This window comes from Ranitomeya variabilis, chromosome 4 (genome assembly GCF_051348905.1).
Source record: "Ranitomeya variabilis isolate aRanVar5 chromosome 4, aRanVar5.hap1, whole genome shotgun sequence".
Lineage (NCBI taxonomy): Eukaryota > Metazoa > Chordata > Amphibia > Anura > Dendrobatidae > Ranitomeya > Ranitomeya variabilis.
In genome coordinates this window covers 78,026,391-78,050,874 of record NC_135235.1, presented here as the reverse complement: position 1 = coordinate 78,050,874, position 24,484 = coordinate 78,026,391, and the positions used below count along the sequence as shown (strand labels likewise).

The 24,484-nt window shown below is 40.7% G+C and overlaps 1 protein-coding gene across 4 annotated transcripts in view; it reads left to right on the top strand.

Annotated features, from left to right (window-relative positions):
- Positions 1-24,484, top strand: part of CABCOCO1 (ciliary associated calcium binding coiled-coil 1) — a 209,160-nt gene that overhangs the window by 120,821 nt on the left and 63,855 nt on the right. The window contains exon 6 of one of the 4 annotated variants that reach the window (XM_077258782.1): positions 12,501-12,615. The exons of the other annotated variants lie outside the window; for them this stretch is intronic. Within the exon in view, the coding sequence (XP_077114897.1) occupies positions 12,501-12,575 (75 nt within the window). The 3' untranslated portion in view covers positions 12,576-12,615. Of the gene's footprint in view, positions 1-12,500; positions 12,616-24,484 lie in introns of those variants that run through there. 4 annotated transcript variants of the gene reach the window in all.

Here is a 24,484-nt window from a genome sequence, read left to right as displayed (position 1 = left end):
ACATTTTAAAGCACGGCTCCAGCGTTTTTTTTTTATTGCAGCGCTGAAGTAGTGCCACTAATCTAAGTTCCTTGTCTCTAGTATGATACTCCATCTTCCTCTTTGATCAGCGCCACTCCTGTCTGTCTCCAGCACCTTGTGACCTGCCAGGTCATTACAAAGGTTTGCTGGCGATCTTTAAGTCACATCTCAATGTTCGTCTGTAAGAGCTAGAATGAGGCCAGAAGGAAGATCTTATAGACTTACACTCAGAGCTTGTGACCGCTACCTTTGACTTCCAGTCAGTCAGAAGGACCAGAGTGGCGCCACGAAGAGCTGAAGAAGGAGGCTTGTAAGTATAAGACTAGGCTCAGGGAACTTAGATTAGTAACACCACTCCAGCGCTGAAATAAAAATTGCTGGACTGGTGCTTTAGAGTAAAATTTGTCCCTGTTTTATGCTGCCCATGGTAGCACGATTCAACCATCAGGTTCCCTTTAAATTTAGCACTGATACAGTAGAAGAACTGACTCAGCATTACAATTGTAGAAGCTTTTTGTCAGATGGATCAATAACAGAGACCAAAGGATCAAGCAGTGAAAAATATATTCCTTGCTGCCAATTGTGAGAAAGGATAAAAGACCTCAAAAAGATCTCCAAAGGAATCTGTGTAAGGAAAGTACAGAATTGTCTAGGCCAGGACGTTTCTGTAAAATTCTATAGATATAGGAAAGGAAAGTATTGATATTCTGCCCTGTGGAGTTACAAGACACTTTCCCAAATATTGTGGGAACAAGTAGGAAGTTTATATTTCCTACTTAGCACAAATAATGGACTAAAAAGTATTAACTCCTTCACGGTTTAATGTTATGATAACATTTGGCTTATTGGGAAAAAAAACACATAGGCCTTGATTCATTAAGATATTTCAAAAAGAGGACAATAGGAGTGTTTAAAAATGAATGCACAATCTTTATTAAACAGTAAAAAGGTTAGAAAAACACATACATTTAGGCTAATTTCCGCGACAATTCCGCAACTCCTGCCGCGGGTATATCGCATGCGGAATTGGCATGCGTATTCCCACTAAACACTAGCATTTTGCAAGCATAATTAGCTTGCAGAATGCTAGCGTTTTGCCAAGCGATCTGTAGCATCGCTTGGAAAACTGATTGACAGGTTGGTCACACTTGTCAAACATAGTGTTTGACAAGTGTGACCAACTTTTTACTATTGATGCTGCCTATGCAGCATCAATAGTAAAAAGATCTAATGTTAAAAATAATAAAAAAAATTTTAAAAAATGGTTATTCTCACCTTCCGACACCATCCGATATCAGAGGTGCACGCGGAGGTCCTTTGCACACAGCATATCTGGGAACGGAAGCCTCCGTGTGCACCGATTCCGCAAATTAATGAACATGCTGCATTTTTTTCCGGGATGCCTTTCCGCTCAGGAAAAAAACACAGCATGTGCATACAAAATGCGGATTGCATTCTTTTAATAGGATGCTTAATGTGAGCGTTTTTTTCATGGTTTTTTAAACCACAAAGTCCAAGATGTGTGAACGGCACCAAGCTGTATTGCACAAATTATGGTAAAAGTCTGCTGGATCCTCAACGGACTCGTATGGCGGGCGTACCTGCAGTAATGCCCAGGGGTGCTCAACATAGAAAAAATCAGCGATATCCAAAAAAATGAAGAAAAGAAGCATGTGGCACTCACCCAGATGAACTGCTAAATTAATATCCTTTATTCGTCATGCGGTAAAACACATACCATAAGGAGAGGCGGCTGGGAACGGGTAATGGTGCTGGGAGTGAGGAGAAGGATGCGTTTTTATTGTGAAAAAAACCCGAAAAATCCAGAACATGTGCACACATCCATAAAGTGCAAAAAATAAGGACACCACTAAGTAACATATCAATCATAGATATCACATATACAGTTAGGTCCATATATATTTGGACAGAGACAACATTGTTCTAATTTTGGTTATAGACATTACCACAATGAATTTTAAACAAAACAATTCAGATGCAGTTGAAGTTCAGACTTTCAACTTCATTTGAGGGTATCCACATTAAAATTGGATGAAGGGTTTTGGAGTTTCAGCTCCTTAACATGTGCCACCCTGTTTTTAAAGGGACCAAAAGTAATTGGACAGATTAAATTATTTTAATTAAAATGTTCATTTTTAGTACTTGGTTGAAAATCCTTTGTTGGCAATGACTGCCTGAAGTCTTGAACTCATGGACATCACCAGACGCTGTGTTTCCTTCTTTTTGATGCTCTGCCAGGCCTTCACTGCGGTGGTTTTCAGTTGCTGTTTGTTTTTAGGCCTTTTTGTCTGAAGTTTAGTCTTTAACAAGTGAAATGCATGCTCAATTGGGTTGAGATCAGGTGACTGACTTGGCCATTCAAGAATATTCCACTTCTTTGCTTTAATAAACTCCTGGGTTGCTTTGGCTTTATGTTTTGGGTCATTGTCCATCTGTAGTATGAAACGACGACCAATCAGTTTGACTGCATTTGGCTGGATCTGAGCACACAGTATGGCTCTGAATACCTCAGAATTCATTTGGCTGCTTCTGTCCTGTGTCACATCATCAATAAACACTAGTGACCCAGTGCCACTGGCAGCCATGCATGCCCAAGCCATCACACTGCCTCCGCCGTGTTTTTCAGATGATGTGGTATGCTTTGGATCATGAGCTGTACCACGCCTTTGCCATACTTTTCTCTTTCCATCATTCTGGTAGAGGTTGATCTTGGTTTCATCTGTCCAAAGAATGTTCTTCCAGAACTGTGCTGGCTTTTTAAGATGTTTTTTAGCAAAGTCCAGTCTAGGCTTTTTCTTCTTGATGCTTATGAGTGGCTTGCACCGTGCAGTGAACCCTCCGTATTTACTTTCATGCAGTCTTCTCTTTATGGCAGATTTGGATATAGATATGCCGACCTCCTGGAGAGTGTTGTTCACTTGGTTGGCTGTTATGAAGGGGTTTCTCTTCACCATGGAGATTATTCTGCGATCATCCACCATGGTTGTCTTCCGTGGGCGCCCAGGTCTTTTTGCATTGATGAGTTCACCAGTGCTTTCTTTCTTTCTCAGGATGCACCAAACTGTAGATTTTGCCACTCCTAATATTGTAGCAATTTCTCAGATGGGTTTTTTCTGTTTTCGCAGCTTAAGGATGGCTTGTTTCACCTGCATGGAGAGCTCCTTTGACCGCATGTTTACTTCACAGCAAAACCTTCCAAATGCAAGCACCACACCTCAAATCAACTCCAGGCCTTTTATCTGCTTAATTGAGAATGACATAACGAAGGGATTGCCCACACCTGTCCATGAGATAGCCTTGGAGCCAATTGTCCAATTACTTTTGGTTCCTATAAAAACAGGGTGGCACATGTTAAGGAGCTGAAACTCCTAAACCCTTCATCCAGTTTTAATGTGGATACCCTCAAATGAAAGCTGAAAGTCTGAACTTCAACTGCATCTGAATTGTTTTGTTTAAAATTCATTGTGGTAATGTCTAGAACCAAAATTAGAAAAATGTTGTCTTTGTCCAAATATATATGGCCGTAACTGTAGGTAATGTGGAAAGAGGAAAAAAATCCTAAATCATACAGACCTGATTAATTAAGATTAGCTATTTTCTCTCCTGTGTTGATGAGGGGGTGTCATGGAACCAGATGCTCCAGGCTAGTGAGCGTAGCCTTGCTCCATACACTTGTATTGAGAGAGGCCACAATCTGTCTAGTGATGCAGCCGTGATGTGGGTGTGGCCAATTACAAGGCATGGCTTTGCTCCATACAAGTATATGGAGATCGCGGCCACGCCCACTGGTGGGTCGAGTCCCGGGTCAGAAACCAGCAAATCCCTGTAGCGCACACTGTGTGCAATGGGGGATTCATAAGTCAGCAGTCACACAGAGTGCGCCTTCAGAGTGACTGCAGACTTATCGATTTGGACCAGACAACCCCTTTAACTTTCAAATGCATAGTAGAAAAAATCTATTCCAAAGAGGTAATTGACATGCCATTTATTTCATCGGAAATGCTGAGAATTAGCTCAATTGAATGACTGTTGTGCTGATCATCGTGTGAATTTACTGATGATGTGCTGAAAACCTGCAGGAAATACCTGGCATTAAATTCAAAGATACAGTCTCAAATTTCTATCCCAAACATACTCATCGGATGTGAACACACCTTTTAGTTTAGTTCACATATCAGGAATATTGAATGTCCATGAAGCTAATCACTATGTAGATCAACAGTACATCATCAGCAGAAATATGACTGTCATCCTTAGGATGATTTCTCACATTAATATTTTTCTCACATATGGAGAACATTCTGTATGTCTCTCAATGTGCTGGGAATTGCCATATATAGTGAATGGTATCTAAATACAATCTAAGAGCAATTTTGCGAGGAACAATGGTTTTAACAGCATAGTGGAGTCCATGCCAAAAGGCAAAAGTGATAACTCAGTGGCTTGGTGAACAACACATTAATATTTTGTGTCCATGGCCAGGGAACTTCCCAGATAGGCCTCATACTCATCTGCATTAAAAACGGACAAGTACAATCCGATAAAAAGTCAGATTGTACTCTGACATATGTTAGTCAACGATTCTGTGCTCACCTGACATTTTTTTCTGAGCTCGGATTGGACTGAGAAAATGGCCGCATATATCGGATGAGACTCACCATTGCAAGTCAATGGATGGGAGAACAAAAATGCACGGCACATACCATGCGTCCGATTTTAACCCACCCATCTCCTAGAAAATCCAACATTTCATCAACCAAGTACAGTAAATTCACAGCAGGAACCCATCAGAATAGATGTAAAAAGTACGGTATATATATTCAATAGGATAGATAGAAAGATGTCAGTGACATATATAATTAGTGCTTTGTATGTGTAATTTAATGTTCATGTACTTAGCTAATAATTCAATAAATTAAAGAAAAAATGGGTCCCCTTACTTTTTCTTAACAAACTGAGGGAAAGCTGACAGCTGGGGGCTGATGTTTATAGCCTGGGAAGGGGGTAATAAACATGTAGCTTCACAGGCTATTAACCCATTATCTACCAATGTCCTTTTTTTGGGACGCTTAATCTTTAGCTTCTAGCAACTTAGATTTTATAATTTTTATAATTAGGTCCAATTTTTTGTGTTGTGTTTGTAAAATGAATGTTTTCAAAATAGGAAATCATGTCATTGTCATTTTTAATTGAATATTGGGACGCCCTTTTCTGAAAAATCCGTACTTGTAAATATTTTATTTTGGCACGTAATGGGTTAATATCAGGTCACAGCTGTCTACTTAGCCTTTACTGGTTATTAAAATGGGGAACCCCCCCAAAAATGATGTGGGTCACCCATGTAATTAATAACCAGCAAAGGCTAGGCAGACAGCTGCGGGCTGATATTAATAAGCTAGGAAGTGGCCATGGACATTGGCCCCCTCCCAGACTAAGAACATCAGCTCTCAGCTGCCCTAGAATTGGCACATCCACAACATGCACCAAATCTGGCGCTTTGCCTCGCTCTTCCCACTTGCCCTGGTACAGTGGCAAGTGGGGTCATAGGGTTGGGGTTGATGTCAGCTTTGTATTGTCAGGTGACATCAAGCCCTTGGGTTAGTAATGACGAGGTGTATATAAGACGCTCCCATTACTAACCCCATAGTCATATTGATAAAAATACATAACAAGAATAAAGTCCTTTAGTTGAAAGAAAAACTTCTCGTCTCTCTTTTTCCCATTTATTACTGTAAAATAAAAAATAATAATTTCCTTTCCTGTCCAATGATAATCCACTTGTCCCACGAAAAATGTCAGCTCTGCTACATCCGGCTGGTTTGTTGAGCGGTGGCATGATGAACCTTTCTCATGTCAGCGCTAAACACTGGCACTCCTGGCATCATGCCACCACTCAACAAACCAACCAGATGTAGCAGAGGCTGAAATTAAATAACTTAAAACCTCACCTCATGTCAAGTGATGTAGACGCGAATAAGGGCTGAGAAGGATTGAGACCTGGCTAATGGATACCCAGCCATGGGGAACTATATGAATGTAATGTCCAGCTCAAAGAAAAGGGAGTCTACACCCTGATGTGCACAAAGATCAAAAAAACTGAAGCAAAAACTTAAAGAGATGAACTGGAATATAAGTTGATGTGCATGCAGCTTTTAGGTGCATGTTCACACTGGCCACTAAACAGACAAAACCTAAGATAAAAACAGCGTAAGAAAATACCCTAACTAAGTAGCAAATACCAGCAAATAAATAAATAGCAAAGGTTCATGGAAATAATATAGGGTACTTAGTTAACATAATTAACATAATTTTGAAAAAAAAATCTAAAAGCCATCCCACCCCATCAAGGTGACCTTGATTTTATTTAATTTCAGTCTATTAGTTCAGCCCTCCACAAAAGTCACTGTCTGTTATGTGGCCCCTTGGGGCAGTTAATTGTCCACCCCTTTATCTAGAAGTATCCTGATTCTATACAAGAACCTGCTGGCACATTTCAGGAATGTAATGCATTGGAGATATTCAATACACTTATGAATCATATGATCTATTCATTACCTTATTTTGAAAGAGCATTTATCTTTATGGAAATATAGACTTGTGAATTATGTTGGTCCTTTGGTCTGAAATTTGAGAAATACTTCTTATCCCTCTTTGATCAAAGCAGCAAAAAAACATGTGCTCGCAAGCCCATAAGGCAATGAAGCGACTTAGACAATGTTGTTTACTGTACCAGTCATTGTCGTTAGACAGGAATAAATGCCTCTAAAAGGAACATTTCCTGAGCGGGTTATATAAAAATGTAAATCAAGCAGTAGTGTGTATAAGGCTACTTTCACACTAGCGTCGGGAACAACCCGTCGCTGCGCGTCGGGCCGACGTTCCCGACGCTAGTGTGGTCTCCGCCGCACAACGGGGGCAGCGGATGCATATTTCCCACGCATCCGCTGCCCCATTGTGATGTGCGGGGAAGTGCGGGGAGGTGGGGGCGGAGTTCCGACTGCGCATGCGCGGTCGGAAAAAGCGGACCGTCGGGAGCAAAAAACGTTACATGTAGCGTTTTGTTTTCCCGACGGACCGCTACCATACGCCCAAACGCCGCCAAACGCATTCACCGTTTGGAAATGCGTCGCAAATGCGTCGCGAATGCGTCGCTAATGTTACTCTATGACGAAACAACGTATCCAGCAAAAACTTTTGCTGGATGCGGCGTTTCGCAAAAACGACGCATTTGCGACGTATTGCAGTTAACGCTAGTGTGAAAGTAGCCTAAAATGTCACAAAAGTAATCTGGATAGTAGAAAACAACACCTGCTGTTTTATTGCTTATTGAGCGCGAATTAAATTAGATTAGCAGACTTTATACTGTTTCAAACTTTTGCTCTGATTGCTGCAAAGATGGATGAAATGTTTTCGGGTGTGACACAGAACTAGGCATGTGCCCTACACAGCTCTGAGGGATGGATACAAATGTATTAATATTTTAATAATAAGGAAGATTAGGGCAATCAAGGATGGACAGGGTAAAAGATACTTCTCACATATTCAGGCAAAATGCTATTTGATGAAGGATGTTGGTCAACATAAAATTTAAACACCTTATTCTGACACCTATAAGTAGAAGCATAACACAAAGTATTTAGGCCCAATACATACATTTTAAAGGGAATCTGTCATCAGAAAATGACATATTGTTTAAGGCCCCCTTCACATGTCCTGATGATTCTGGTACTGGAAAGAACAGTACCGATGAGGTCCGTGGTCCTTGTCCGTGTGCCGTCTGTGTGTAGCATCCGTGTGCCGTCCATACGTGTGCACCATCAGTGTGACAAGTACTGCAATAGAATGAAGAATACAAATGAAAGATGTTTAGGTTTTAGATGTGGAAAGATATAGATAGGTAGGTAGGTAGATAGATAGAAATATGTCAGTGAGATATATATATATAATCAATGCAGTGCATAAGTACTTTTCTGTACTTATATTTGTGTAATAAATAAATAAATGAAAACAATGGCATGAGGTCCCTCTTATTTTTAATAACCAGCTGAGGGAAAGCAGACAGCTGGGGGCTGGTGTTATATTCTGGGAAGGGGCCAGTATCCATGGAGATTCTATGATATTAATATCAGCTCAATGCTGTCTGCATAGTCTTTACAGGTTATTAAAAAGTGGGGACACAAATAAATGATGTGGGGTCCCCCAATTTTTAATAACCAACAAAGGCTAAACAGACAGCTGCAGACTGATTAATAGGCTGAAAGAAGCCATGGATGTTGGCCCCCTCCCAGACTAATAACACCAGCCCTTATCCGCCCCAGAAATGGCGTATCCATCCATCGTTTTTTCCCAATTGCCCTGATGTGTTGACAATTGGGGTAATGGTTTTAGGGTTGATTTTAATTGTGTGAAGTCCACTGACATCAATCCTAGCGGTTAGTAATGGAGAGGCATCTTTCAGACACCCCATTACTAACCTCATAGTCTAAAGTAATAAACACACTTGTAGCTGGGTTCTCACGCTACTCTCAGTGTGTTATTATGGATTTACAGTGGACCCTTGTGGATTATTTTTATTCTTATGGTAATAAATGGGTAAATGAGGGTAATTCTTGGAGAGTGATTTTTGCAATTAAATGACTTTTCTCTGAGTGTGTGTTTATTACTTTTGATAATGGAGTTTGTAATAGGGGTGTCTGGTCCACACCTCTCCTTTATAACCCCAGGGCTTGATTGCACCTGTGATTCTTGACAAATAACAGCTGTCATCAAATCCATATATTACCCTAATTGCCAATGCACCAGGGCATCGGGATGAGCAGGGTAAAGTTCCAGAATTGGCACATCTAATATGATGTGCCAATTCTGGGGTGGCTGAAGGCTTTAATTTTTTGGCTTGGAACGTGCCAATAACCATGGATCATTCCATCCTGATAATAGAAGGCCTTAGCAGCTGTCTGCTTTATCTGCACTGGTTTTAAAATATAGGGGGGACCCCACGCCATTTTTTAAATTATTTATTTAATGTGCTGACTACAACTATATACAGCATTACCCGGTCTTGCTGATCACGGGGAGACCAGGTGAGGATGATGATAGTTGTAGTTAGCACCTGGCACCTAGGAAAAGAGTTAGCTGTACTGCTTTCCCCAGCCACCTGAACCCCAGACTCATACTTTATGTCCTTTCAGGAAGAGTTTTCAGTAGTCTCATTATCATCAGAGGCAGGATTACTATGACAGGAAACTCTCACTATAATGTAACATTGGAATTTGCCCTTCCAGTGACTGCTTCTGTCTCGAGGTGGTGTGAGGCTACAACTCTATTCTGTGTACCCTGGGACTTATAGTTCAATCAGTATCAGGAGATCAAGTGTCAACTTTTGACAGTGTTTGCTTCCTCCTGTTTGGCCTGGTCGGGGTTGCGATCTCTTTAAGCTCCTGAAAGCATATTGTCCACTTCCAGTTATAACTTGACTAGCTCTAGTGAACAGCTTAGTATCCTAGTTTGACTTTGGCTTGTTTTTTGATTACTCTCCTACCCTACAATTTTGTCCATGAACTGACCTCCAGGTTCTGACCCAGCTACCTGACCATTCTTCTTATTAGCTTGCCCTACCAAACAGCAACTAACTCTGTGGCCCCAGTGTAAGGGGTCCCTGGTAAATCCAGATCCTTGTATAGGGTTAAAGGGTGAAGGCCAGGGCAACCCTTTGGACCTAAAATAGCTGACTCCAAGCCTATCAGTGGTAGTGATCTTTAGAGCTGCCAGGTGTCCATAAACAGTGGCACCATTACATATACAGCTGATAACACAAAATCCACCAAGCACAATAGGTGATGTCATAGCTGACCTTGCTCCCTTCCATTTACATTGACCTTTGCACAGGATCATTAGATATTTCAATACAAAAAATATGGTCGGGGGTCTGACCATTGTGGTTATGTATTTATTTTTAATATAGACTTTGATATGTAAAAAAAAAATGATCAAAAATGTTAAATTCATTCAGCGCAAAAACCTAATTTAATCAATTGGCCATTTACTGATGATGACTTCCCTTTAACTCACCCACCTACTATGTGTTATTTTCAATACTCTCTTCTTATGTTGCAGAAGAGCCTTTGGTCTAGGGCTCAATTGTGACTGCTATAGAGTATCAAACAGATATAGCCTTCCTATGGACTCCATTGCACACTACATCATAACTATATCATACTGTAATTGCCGAAAGTGTTGGCATCCTTGAAATTGTTCCATAAACCAAAATATTTCTCTCGGACAATTATTGCAAATCCACATTTTCTTATACACCTGTTTATTTCCTTTTGTGTATTGGAATAACACAAAAAATAGGGAAAAAAAAGGCAAATTGGACATCATTTCACACAAAAACCCCAAAATGGGCCATACAAAATTGTTGGCTTCTTTCCAAAATTGCGGTGAACAGCTTTGTTTCAAGCATGTGATGCTTCTGGAGTGACACCCATAATATGGCGGCCGCATGTCTGGCCGCACTATGTGGAGCATAAACCCTACCGGAAGTGACGCACACAAGATGGCGACATTACTTCCGGTTGACGAGCGGTTCAGCATCTGGAGTGCAAGCCACCCACATGTGTGGGAACTAGGCGTTCCTGTGCATTGGCATCCTGCGTGAGTAAAGGCCCCGTCTCACATAGCGAGATCGCTAGCGAGATCGCTGCTGAGTCACAAGTTTTGTGACGCAACAGCGACCTCCATAGCGATCTCGCTATGTGTGACACGTACCAGCGATCAGGCCCCTGCTGCGAGATCGCTGGTCGTGTCAGAATGGCCTGGACCTTTTTTTGGTCGTTGAGGCCCCGCTGACATCGCTGAATCGGTGTGTGTGACACCGATCCAGCGATGTCTTCACTGGTAACCAGGGTAAACATCGGGTTACTAAGCGCAGGGCCGCGCTTAGTAACCCGATGTTTACCCTGGTTACCAAAAAAAACAAACAGTACATACTCGCCTTTCGGTGTCCAGGTCCCTTGCCGTCTGCTTCCTGCTCTCACTGACTCCCGGCCGTACAGTGAGAAGTGAGAGCGCAGCAGTGACGTCACCGCTGCGCTCTGCTCTCAGTGTACGGCGGCTCAGTCAGAGCAGGAAGCAGACGGCAAGGGACCTGGACACCGAAAGGCGAGTATGTAGTGTTTGTTTTTTTTGGTAACCAGGGTAAACATCGGGTTACTAAGCGCGGCCCTGATGTTTACCCTGGTTACCCGGGTGCTGCAGGGGGACTTCGGCATCGTTGAAGACAGTTTCAACGATGCCGAAGTCGTTCCCCTGATCGTTGGTCGCTGGGGAGAGCGGTCTGTGTGACAGCTCCCCAGCGACCACACAGCGACTTACCAACGATCACGGCCAGGTCATATCGCTGGTCGTGATCGTTGGTAAATCGCTTAGTGAGACGGGGCCTTAAGATTAGTTTTAGAATAAACCTCCCCCCTCCCCCATCCCCCATCCCCCCCTCTATGCGGCATTTGGGATAGGTGGGGAGTTAATTGTACTCACAGCTGTGTGGGCGGACCTTTGATTACGGGCTATATAGGTGGATTCTTAGTGAGTGGGGACGAGGATTACTATTAATACAGATGGCATGATGGGTACCTAGCCACAGCAGGTTCCTGTTTCTAATGGGACTTTATACCTTGATGGGACTATTGGCCAGCGGTTACTGGCACTTTGCTCCCCTGATGAGTGTCCATCACCGGACATGAAACGCGTTGGGAGAACTTTTTATTGTCCATAATTTGGTGGAGTCCATAGTCAGGGATCACTTGGGGCCTGTCCTTGTGAGGACAGGAGCTTGAACGGGTTTTACAGGGAAGATAGCTTATTACCCCACACCTAGCCCCTATTCCTACCTATGGACAATGGACCTCCGGCTGAGTATACTGAGAGGTTACGTATGGTGACCACATGTCTACCATTATTGGAGAGGCATTCCGCTCTGCTATCATTGGTGAGATCCAACCAATTTTTTATTGTTTGAGCACTGGTTCACATGAGCACTTTATTCTTTGATTTATGTCAGCTGAGTTGTTTTTTATGTGTTATTTATTAAAAGTTAAGTTTTATATAGGGGTATCCTCCTTGCTAATGACATTGATGATCCCGAGGATATACTAATAGTGGTGATTACCTCACGCTATAGCTAAGTATGTATTACTGGAGAGGTCATAACTATTAGATCAGTGATGATTTGATCAATGAGAACAATTTTCTAGAATGGTGGTCCTGCATCCCCTTTTTGAATGAAGTGTTGGTAGCTGCATCATTTAGTCTTCATGGGTCCGAGTAGAGTTCAGCTGTCTTTGTCAGCACCATGGCCTTTGAATGGAGCTGCATTGCTTGGAAGCTGTAATTTTTCTGCTTACATTTGAGAAGAGCAGATTTTACGTACCCATTTCACTTTTTCCCATTATTCCTTACAGACCCCATATCAGGATTTCGGCATGATAAATAAGGTTCTGCTTCGTTGGAGCATTAGCAAGAATTTATTTAAATAAGATCTGTCCTGGCTACATTTGTTGTTTACTTTAAATCCTCAACATACTAAATATTTTTAATGTACTTAACATATTTCAGTATACAGTTTACATTGTTAATGGATTTTTTGCGTTAAATAAAGTAATTGAAAGCTGTGACCCCAAATTTCTGGAAAAGCAATGCAAAAGGTTGATTTAATTTGGCTTTCTGAGCTATTCCCAAACCCCAGTACATTGGCAGCAAACAACACGAATTTAAATGATGCTGATCCTGTCTGCACTTTCTTTATTTAAATAAGACTTCCTGCAGTGAAATACTGTTTTAATCATGCTGGCACATGAACTGTACTCCAGACAGATTGTGAGAACAAATAGAAAAGCATTCAATTCTAAACTAATATTAATGAATATGAATTAATACAAGTTTGGAGTCTCATACATGGCCTCATACCGACTCTCTTTTGGCTTAAGTGTCTGATTTAGAGCTGAATTAAAATAACAAAGAATGTAATTAAATTGTGTATTTTGTATCCACCACTGCAGTATACCTGCATTATAAAGTGGCATTTGCCAACATATCTTGATTAGTTCATATGTTTTTCTATGCTTGTTTATGTATTAAAGATTGAAAATAGTAGGAAGCAATATAATAATAGATACCTCAATTATTGTTAGCTACAGGATGTAAGACACTTAACGACTTAATCCTCCATATATAGGATTAAAGTTGTCTAAATCTATTGATTTAAGAGGGATAGGACAACAGTCTAAAGTGTATGGGGGCCCCCTGACTTTGGGGAGAGAGGAGTGAATCACTGATGTTTTGGCCCCAAGGCAAGTGCCTTCATCAGACACAGATTGCAAAAGGAGGTATAGGGTAAGATATCCAGCACCAAGTGATTCGGAACACAATTTTATTGCAAGGATACCTTACCCCATACCTCATTTTACTCCTGTTACAATCCTGATGAAGGCCCTAGTTTTTGGGCTGAAACGTGAAACGTCACTGACTCACTAATTGGATTGCCTAAATAAAGATTTATTATAAATATGTTTAAGTATCTCTTAATATGCATGGGATGGAACCCTTCTTGAGCACCCAATCCTTTCTCTCATGAGTGCTGTATACCTACTCATATTGAGGGAGAGAAGAATCAGGCAATTTAAATGTAAACACCCAATCCTTTTGTTCTAACGGCCCCGTCTCACTAAGCGATTTACCAACGATCACGACCAGCGATACGACCTGGCCGTGATCGTTGGTAAGTCGCTGTGTGGTCGCTGGGGAGCTGTCACACAGACCGCTCTCTCCAGCGACCAACGATCAGGGGAACGACTTCGGCATCGTTAAAACTGTCTTCAACGATGCCGAAGTCCCCCTGCAGCACCCGGGTAACCAGGGTAAACATCGGGTTACTAAGCGCAGGGCCGCGCTTAGTAACCCGATGTTTACCCTGGTTACCAAAAAAAACAAACAGTACATACTCGCCTTTCGGTGTCCAGGTCCCTTGCCGTCTGCTTCTTGCTCTGACTGAGCCGCCGTACAGTGAGAGCAGAGCGCAGCGGTGACGTCACTGCTGTGCTCTCACTTCTCACTGTACGGCCGGCAGTCAGTGAGAGCAGGAAGCAGACGGCAAGGGACCTGACGGACATCAGAAGGCGAGTATGTACTGTTTGTTTTTTTTTACATTTACGCTGGTAACCAGGGTAAACATCGGGTTACTAAGCGCGGCCCTGCGCTTAGTAACCCGATGTTTACCCTGGTTACCAGTGAAGACATCGCTGGATCGGTGTCACACACACCGATTCAGCGATGTCAGCGGGGCCTCAACGACCAAAAAAAGGTCCAGGCCATTCCGACACGACCAGCGATCTCGCAGCAGGGGCCTGATCGCTGGTACGTGTCACACATAGCGAGATCGCTATGGAGGTCGCTGTTGCGTCACAAAACTAGTGACTCAGCAGCGATCTCGCTAGCGATCTCGCTATGTGAGACGGGGCCTTTAGGGAATAGCAGAAGAGCAGCTGTCAATAAAAGTGTCTTTACACAGGCAATGGCTATCTCATGTGTGTGGACACCATAAGGCCAAAGCAACAAAGTGTTACCTAATTACTGGAAAATCATATCCTTATCACACAAGTGCCGCATATGAGTAACTTTGCTATGGGAGATGAAGTTGCCTAAAAATCACAATTATTCATATATGGTCAGAATATTTATGATAGTTGATAGTGCTCCCTGTCAATTATACCATGGAGCAGTTGTTTAACATATTCTAAAAATAATAAATACTAATAAAATAAGACCTTTTTATATTTTACTTTTATATTATTAATATGATATCTATCAATATAAGTATGTATATGAATATAGTGGTATATTTTATATATATATATATATATATATATATATACGGTATATATATATATATATATATATATATATATAATCAAATATTAAAAATATTAAAGACAAGCAAATCGGTTTGAGGAAAATTTACCTCAGACTTAAAAAAAAATTGAAAGTCTCCTGAATTCTATTTTTTTGCAATTCACTTGATATGAATTTTGTTAAATTGTGTCTGACTGGTACTATTTTGCTGATTTGTAGAGGATTAGGAAAAGTGTGAAATTAAACTCAACTCACCTGTCCTGCCCCCACAACCTGCAATCCATTCCTCAATTTAGGCTCCCCCTGGCCTCTTTTTTTCCTTTGGCGTTGAGCATTCAATCTCCTCTGAAACCTCTGGTATCTTCAATTTGCATTGGGATTGGAGATGAGCTAATAAATTTGAGTGATATTGAATTCTACCGGAATCTTACAAGAATTCACATTTACTAGGATACAGAATTTTTGTAATTTTCTTCCACTTGTCAACATTCTTCTGAACTGTAAAAGGCGATCAAAAGATTAAAAATCAAATCAATCCTTATACTCACCTTGCTGCTCACTTCGCCAACCCTGTCACATCACCCATCCAGTCCTTGCCATATCTCCAGATTGCTGCTGCTTGCTCTGAAATCCCTGGGCCAATACTTCTGGTTTGATGAGCCCCAGTGGATTCTGCACAAATGTAAGAAAGTTTATGGCATCGTGACATCACAGTGTGCTCCATCACCTTGCTCATATTTTCAAAGAACCCTCCTGGGCTTCTTTAAGGTTGGAAGTCCTGGCCCATCATGAGAGGTCTGGTGATTTCTGCATGAGTGGCGGTGGTCTACAGAAGCAGCAAGCACTGGACTGCTTACAGTAAAAAGCGAAGGGGGCAGAGATGTGAGTAGTAAGGTAAGTACGTATAAGTGTTTTTATTTTATTTTTTACATTTATGTTCTATTGTCTGGAGAGTATCTTCTCTGCAAATTGAATTTCCTGGGAAAATCAACACATCCTGCAAATCCAAATGTTGCCTACTTCGCTCATCTTTAGGACTTTCTTTATCCCACAAATTCCTGATATCACAGGCCGGGAAGGTCATGAGTACCACCCACTGTGATCTTTGGAGCGAACCGCTCTCTACTGCCCCCTATCATTTGGACAATTACACGATTAGCCGACGATCAACGGAGAAGGCCGCAGCCTGTTCACACCACTAGGCCGGCTATCGGAAAATTAACGGTGAGCGTATGGCATATACATCCAACACAAGGAATATGTGTACACACTCTGGTATGGTCACAGCTAACTCTCCGACAACCCCAGACTACTCGCCGCCACCACTAATCTGTTTCAGTCGATTAGACACCGTTTACGGTAGCTTATGACTTTGAGGCGTAGTTTACAGAACACAAGGAACAGAACTATTACATTTTATATTTAATCCAAAGGGAGGCAGTGTTTATGAAAAATATACAAAAGATTTTCCAAGGGGGACAAAACAATACAGCATAAACAGTTACATAACATAAAAGGGATTAACAGGAGAACTTCGCAGAGATGAGTAAGTTTAGCCGAAGGATAGCACTTCTATTTGGCCAAATCTGTTGATAATCTGGGTTCCTGCATACACGACATGTAGCTCTCTGCACGAACGCTGCTGAAAATTGGGATTGATCTTTTATCAATGGTGCGGAAAATACAGCGCAGAAACGTTGCTTTGTATTTTCCACAGCACGTCAATTCTTTTTGCGGATTCCGCAGCGTTTTACACCTTCTCCTCAATAGGAATCTGCAGGTGTAAAACTGCAGGTGAAATCCGCACTATAAACACATGAAATCCATGGTAAATCCACGGGTAATCCCGCACAGGAATCCGCAATGTGTGCACATAACCTAAGACTGATGTCATTTTTTGTATCGGGATTTTGTCTACGCCAAACATGGCCTAGTTGTTGGCGATTATATGGCCCTTATGGATTTGCGGCCTTTTGGTGTGGGTTATAATTCTGAGAAAATATGTGTATTTTTGCCTAGTTATCCCAGGGTTGAAAATGTATGTCTCACTAATATTAAATATATACAAATTCCAATGTTCTATATTTTCTCCCGGAGATGTACTATCTGCTGATTTATTGTAACTGCAGTGACCATGGCTATTTGTAAAGGGTGTCAGATCTTCCTTTGATCCATCCAGATCCTAATAAGACTTGTCCTGTCTCTCTGTGGACAATCCACATCCTCTTCAGTCACCTGGACATTAATCTGCTTCCTATCTCTGTGCACTGCATTTTACATAATGACAGGTTTGAGTGCTATCTCCTCTCTCCTCAGGACAAATGGTAGATGATAGAAAAAAGGGAGTGGGAATATGAGGGACCTCAAGGATTTTTAATATTTTCCATGGCACCCAGTATCTCACGATACCTACTGAAATCTTGCTGAAATGCATTTGTTTGCTGACACTTTTTGTAGTCACTCTGGTGAACAGAATGGGTATCCAAAATTAAGGAATCTCTGTGAACTCGGAGTGCTCTCTTGGGTCTTGTGTATTTGGGTTTTCTAATTGAGGTAATCCATGTTAATTTACTTCTATAAACATAATAATAATAATCTTTATATAGCGCCAACATATTCCGCAGCGCTTTACAGTTTAAACATATAAAAAAAAAAAGATTTATAGAATGTCATGTTTTAAATCCTACCAATACTCCTTGACCTTTTTCAGCTTTCGCTTAAGTGGTAATTCCGCCTTGAGCCAAAGACTTGAGTAATGTGACAAGCTCTTTGAATTAAATTGGTAGATGACAACACCACTAATAAGACTGTGATGTTAGGCGATTCATAGCGACTAGACAGTGGGACATTATTCAGCTGTCCATCTCAGAACTCGAGTGGTACCACGCTGGGAGCAGAGAAAGTATAAATGTGGATGGCACGAGTCACAAGATATCATTCCCCATCTCAGTCTATCCTACTAATTTTATTTTTATAAACATAAATTTAGGTTGAGATTGGAGAATCTTTGTAAATATATTCCACAGTTTATTATAGGTAATACTATGATATACAATGTATATATTTTTTTTCAATATAACATTCTTCCATTTCCTTTGAAAATAATTCATAGCAGTTTTTTCATCATTAATTAATAATAATCAAAATTTTAATTCTATAAGAAACATCAAATCCAGTCTTTCTGCTGAACAAATTATGTTAAATCCTGCATTAGTACTTGCTGGAGGAAGCATAATCCAGAATTAATTTTATGATGCTTTAAATAACAGTAATTTTCCACTATGTACATATAATGAACAGTGCTGGCAATTTACACAAAGCTAATTTCTGATAAGACTGTGCCAGGGGAAAAGAAAATCTTTACAGTATATGAGTAGCTTATGCAAAGTCAATTCTTCCTAAAGCAATCACATCTGTGGATTTCATTCATTATGCAGTCATCAATCAGCACATTTTCCTGTTCTGATCTTCTGAAATAATTCATCTCGCTCTTACATTATTTATTATGTGGTTTGGTCATAAGGCAGAATAATTATTTGCAGCAATGCAAACAGCAAAATACCGAAACACAAAATACTGGATATGTATTATATGCTTTTAATGACACACGTACATTTAATATTTTGGATTTCTGGAAATATTATTAATCTTCATAACATATAAGAGTTTATTGGTAGGGTGACATTTATTTAAATTTAATGAATTGTCCACCTTTGGGGACATTTTTGTCTTATGAAATGCATGTCTTTGGGCTAAAAATCTTTATTTGCAAGTGGGTTTCATTAAAAGTTTTGCATCGTTTGCCTTCTATAGCCTCTGTGTTGCACTGTCTATTGGTGGCTGCAGAATGAATTAAAGAAGCACTCTTCCCATCAAAGGTTTTATCCTAATACAACCCCTGGCAAAAATTATGGAATCACCGGCCTTGGAGAATGTTCATTCAGTTGTTTAATTTTGTAGAAAAAAAGCCGATCACAGACATGGCACAAAACTAAAGTGATTTCAAATGGCAACTTTCTGGCTTTAAGAAACACTAAAAGAAATCAAGAACAAAAAATGTGGTAGTCAGTAATGGTTACTTTTTTAACCAAGCATAGGGGAAAAATTATGGAGTCACTCAATTCTGAGGAAAAAATTATGGAATCATGAAAAACAAACAAAAAACCCTCCAACACATCACTAGTATTTTGTTGCACCATCTCTGGCTTGTATAACAGCTTGCAGTCTCTGAGGCATGGACTTAATGAGTGTCACACAGTACTCTTCATCAATCTGGCACCAACTTTCTCTGATTGCTGTTGCCAGATCAGCTTTGCAGGTTGGAGCCTTGTCATGGACCATTTTCTTCAACTTCCACCAAAGATTTTCAATTGGATTGAGATCCAAACTATTTGCAGCCATGACATTGACCTTATGTGTCTTTTTTTCAAGGAATGTTTTCACAGTTTTTGCTCTATGGCAGGATGCATTATCATCTTGAAAAATAATTTCACCATCCCCAAACATCCTTTCAATTGATGGGATAAGAAAAGTGTCCAAAATATCAACATAAACTTGAGCATTTATTGAACATGTAATGACAGTCATCTCCCCAGTTCCTTTAACTGAGATGCAGCCCCATATCATCAATGACTGGAAATTTGCATGTTCTGTTCAGGCAGTCATCTTTATAAATCTCATTGGAAGGGCACCAAACAAAAGTTCCAGCATCATCACCTTGCCCAATGCAGATTCGCGATTCATCACTAAATATGACTTTCATCCAGTCATCCATAGTCCACGATTGCTTTTCCTTAGCACATTGTAACCTTTGTTTTTTTCTGTTTAGGTGTTAATGATGGCTTTCGTTTAGCTTTTCTGTATGTAAATCCCATTTCCTTTAGGTGGTTTCTTACAGTTCGGTCACAGATGTTGACTCCAGTTTCCACCCATTCGTTCCTCATTTGTTTTGTGCATTTCCTGTTTTGGAGACATATTGTTAGGAGTTGAGTTCCCGCCGCTGCACAGGGCGAATCTCGAACCATGTCTGCTGCGGTCTCCCATTCTGCATCAGACGCAGTGGAGCCTGCTCAGCAGAGACGTCTGTCCCAGTGCCTCACTCAGTCTGATACTGTGCAAAGGGTTACTGCTGCCTTTTCATGCTCTGCTATTGTACCTTGCACTGGTCTGCAGCAAGCAGGCTTTTCTGGGACTAATTCCTGCTTTGCACACACTGAGCATGCCCACGGGAGGACCTCTCATTGGAGGTCACACGCTCAGGCCCTGTAGCAGCTCCCATTGGTCCTCCAGGAAGGTCCTGTTGAGCTGCAACTATAAAGGCCATGCACTAGTGTCAATTTATGTATGAGCTCAGCTCAGTGTGGTCTTGTTTGTATGCGCTCAGGGTTTGGTTGAAATAAGCCCCTAGAATGCTGGCACCTCCGGCGAGGAGTTTTGTGTGTGTGGATTCATGGCTGGCATATAGCCATTAGAATTCTGGCTCCACCGGAGAGGAGCTGTGTGTTTGCTATTGACTGCATGACCACTATCGGCTCTACTAAGTAGCTGTGTTCCTCTGTGAGCTTAACAGGGCACAGTGTTCTCTTTGCTAACGGACTCTGTGAAGTAACAGAGTTCGTTTATACCACCATATTGTACCTCCTTTACTAGCAGCAGGTTCTTTCCTGCACAGTGGACCCCAGGTTGCGAACGCACCTACTACTCCATATACTGTATATATATTCGGTGCGTTCCGCCAACCCTAACACATATTGCTTTAAGTTTCCGGTCTTGACGCTTTGATGTCTTCCTTGGTCTACCAGTATGTTTGCCTTTAACAACCTTTCCATGTTGTGTGTATTTGGTTTAGATTTTAGACACAGCTGACTGTGAACAACCAACATCTTTTGCAACATTGTGTGATGATTTACCGCCTTTTAAGAGTTTGATAATCCTCTCCTTTGTTTCAATTGACATCTTGCTTGTTGGAGCCATGATTCATGTCAGTCCACTTGGTGCAACAGCTATCCAAGGTGTGATCACTCCTTTTTAGATGCAGATTAACGAGCAGATCTAATTTGATGCAGGTGTTAGTTTTGGAAAAGAAAATTTACAGGGTGATTCCATAATTTTTTCCTCAGAATTGAGTGATTCCATCATTTTTCTCCTAGCTTGGTTAAAAAAAAGTAACCATTACTGACTACCACTTTCTTTTAGTGTTTCTTAAAGCCAAAAAGTTGCCATTTGAAATGACTTTAGTTTTGTGCCATGTCTGTGATCTGCTTTTTTTCTACAAAATTAAACACCTGAATGAACATCCTCCAAGACCAGTGGTTCCATAATTTTTGCCAGAGGTTGTATATTGCAGCTTCTCCCTCTTCTTCCTCTTCCTCCTGCCATTAACTTTTGCCGTGTCTGATACAGGGAAAATTGACCTCCTGTTTTTACATAGAACTTATAAGGATTCGGCTAGTCAGTTTTTAATCACATGATGTCATAAGCCTAAAACAGAAGAATTAGCTGGGTAGAAGGGCAAAATTAGCAGTAGTAAGTACACAGTGCTATATAAAATGATGACTGCAATATATTAAGAGGATAAAAATTTGATAGGGAAGGGCTTCTTTAACTGAGGCTTCAATAGTGAGCTTGTTCCGATGGAAGAATTTGTAACTTTTTCTATGTCTTTTTCTGAGCTCCTCTGTACTGATAATGACCACAAACCACACAGTTGAATTTGCAGGAAAGCAAAGACCCTGTAAAAGCCAAACAGTGCAAACCCAAATGCAAAAATGATTTTTAGCCTTGAATATGTACATTTAAGTAAAAGGAAAATACAGCTCCTTTAAGTTAAATATGCAAGGCCAATATGATTAATAATGCAATCATGCAAAGTTTTTCATCCGTTTTGCAGCAGGAGCATCCGTATCAGTCCATTGCCATTGGTGACTGCACTACCATATAGTGCGTGGGTGCAGCAATGGCTTTGCTTTAGTCTCTGGCTCTGGTCTGTGTTCACTCTCACACAAGCAGACATACACAGAACCTCAGGCTCTGTTGCTTGCAAACCAACACTGACACACCCAACCCTTACCTGATAGTTTAACCTTTTCTCCCAGATCTTGTTTTCACCTTCATGATCAAGCCAAATTTTACAATTCTGACCACTGTCACTTTATGAAGTCATAACACTGGAACACTTCAATGGATCCCACTGATTCTGAGCCTGTTTTTTTGTGACATATTGTACTTCATGATAGAGGTAAAATTTATTCGATACGACTTGCATTTATTTGTGAAAATAACGGAATTTTGGCAAAAATTTGGAACATTTTGTAATTTTCAAACTTTGAATTCTTATGCCTTTAAATCAAAGATATGAGAGATATGTCACGCAAAATAGTTAATAAATAATATTTCCCACATGTCTACTTTACATCAACACAATTTTTGAAACAACTTTTTTTGTTAGGAAGTTAGAAGGGAAGTTGACCAGCAATTTTTCATTTTTCCAACAAAATTTACAGAACCATTTTTTGGGGACCACATCACATTTGAAGTGACTTTGAGGGTTCTATGTGACAGAAAATACCCAAAAGTGACACCATTCTAATAACTATATCCCTCAATGTGCTCAAAACCACATTTGAGAAGTTTATTAACTCTTCAAATGCTTCACAGTAATTATTGGAATGTGGAAGGAAAAATTAACATTTAACTTTTTGTCACTAAATTTTACCTCAATTTTTTAGTTTCACAAGGGTAATAAGAAAGTTGTTGTGCAATTTAAGAGCATGCCGATACTTCAATGTGCCTAAACAGTAAAAATGCTCCACAAATGACCCCATTTTAGAAATGAAACTCCCAAGGAACCTATCTAGATGTGTGGTTAGCACTTTGAACCCCCCCTGGTGCTTCACAGAAGTTTATAACTTAGAGCCGTGAAAATAAAAAATCTAATATCTAATTTTTTCCCCCAAAATTATCTTTTAACCCAATTTTTTATTTTCACAAGGGTAGCAGAAGAAATTGGACCACAAATGTTGTATGCTAATACCCCATATGTGGAAGAAAACCACTGTTTGGGCACACAGCAGGGCTCGGAAGGGAAGGAGCACCATTTGACTTTTTCAACGCAAAATTGTCTGGAATTGATAGCAGACACCATGTCACGTTTGGAGCACCCCTGTTGTGCCTAAATAGTGGAAGCCCCCCACAAGTGACCCCATTTTGGAAACTAGGCCCCCAGGAAATTTATCTAAGTATGTAGTGAGCACTTTTAACCCCCAGGTGCTTCACAGAAAATGATAATGTTGGGTTGTGAAAATAAAAAAAAATACATTTTTTCTTTAAAAAAAAAAGATCTTTTAGCCCCAATTTTTTTATTTTCACATGGGTAAGAGGATAAAATGGACCCCCAAATCTGTTGTGCAATTTCCCCTGAGTATGCTGATACCCAAGATGTGGAGGAAAACCACTGTTTGGGTGCATGGCAGGGCTCGGAAGGGAAGTAGTGAAGTTTTGGAATGCAGACTGATGGAATGGACTATGATGATGCCATGTTCCCTGCTGTGAGAAACAGCAGGGACAATCATGCGATCACCATGTGCTTAGTCATGGTGGTCACATGATTTACACGATGTATATATACTGCAACGATTGGAAAAGGGTTAAATGGGAATTGTGGATGTGGGCTACTTCTAAGACCGAGACTCTTATGATCTGTCCCACTGCCTTGCTACAGATCTCTCCAAAAATAAAAGCACATGTCAGATTTTTCTATATCTGACTTGGTCAAATAACTTGATCCAGTCCACACTCACTTTTATTTTGCTTCATAACCACAGCTGTGGCTGTAATTACAACGCTCACCAGGGGATTCAGCATATTTCTATACGCGTCCTGGGGGACACATAATGACCCTCATATATGTTTCTCCTCACTGCCTCACAATCCTTACAGCTTTTTCTCTGTTGATGAGAGCGGCCAACCATGTGACACCAAGTATGCCATTTGCATACTTCAGCTACATTCCAACTAGACATGTCTGGCTTTGCTCAATACACTTGCATTGAATGAGGCCGTGCACATCTAGTTTGCATGTGATTGTATGTATGCATATCGCATACTAAACTAAGAGCCTGTAAGGATCGAAAGGCATAGACCCAGTGTCCATCATGTTATTTTATACTATCTTTATTTTTTCTTTGTTTTTAGCCATATCCATTTAAATGTGATACTTTATATGTAAATGATATTTTTTTGTGGTTGCTGGATTTTTCCACTATTTCTTCCATGGTCTCAGCTCAGGAGCCAGCCTGCACTGAGCCCTGCTTCAAAACATCATCTACACCGGTGAGCTGAGGAACTATTCCTTTTTCTCATGAATATCGCAAACTTGCGGTCACGTGCCCGTCATTCCTGGTGCAGGCACAGGAGGATCCTCACAGTGAGCAGTGTGTGTACTGTGAGGATTCACAAGTCTGCAGTCACAGAGTAACTGCAGACTTGTGGCCTAAGACTGGAAAACTCCTTTAAAATCGTTTTGTTCCTGAATATTTTC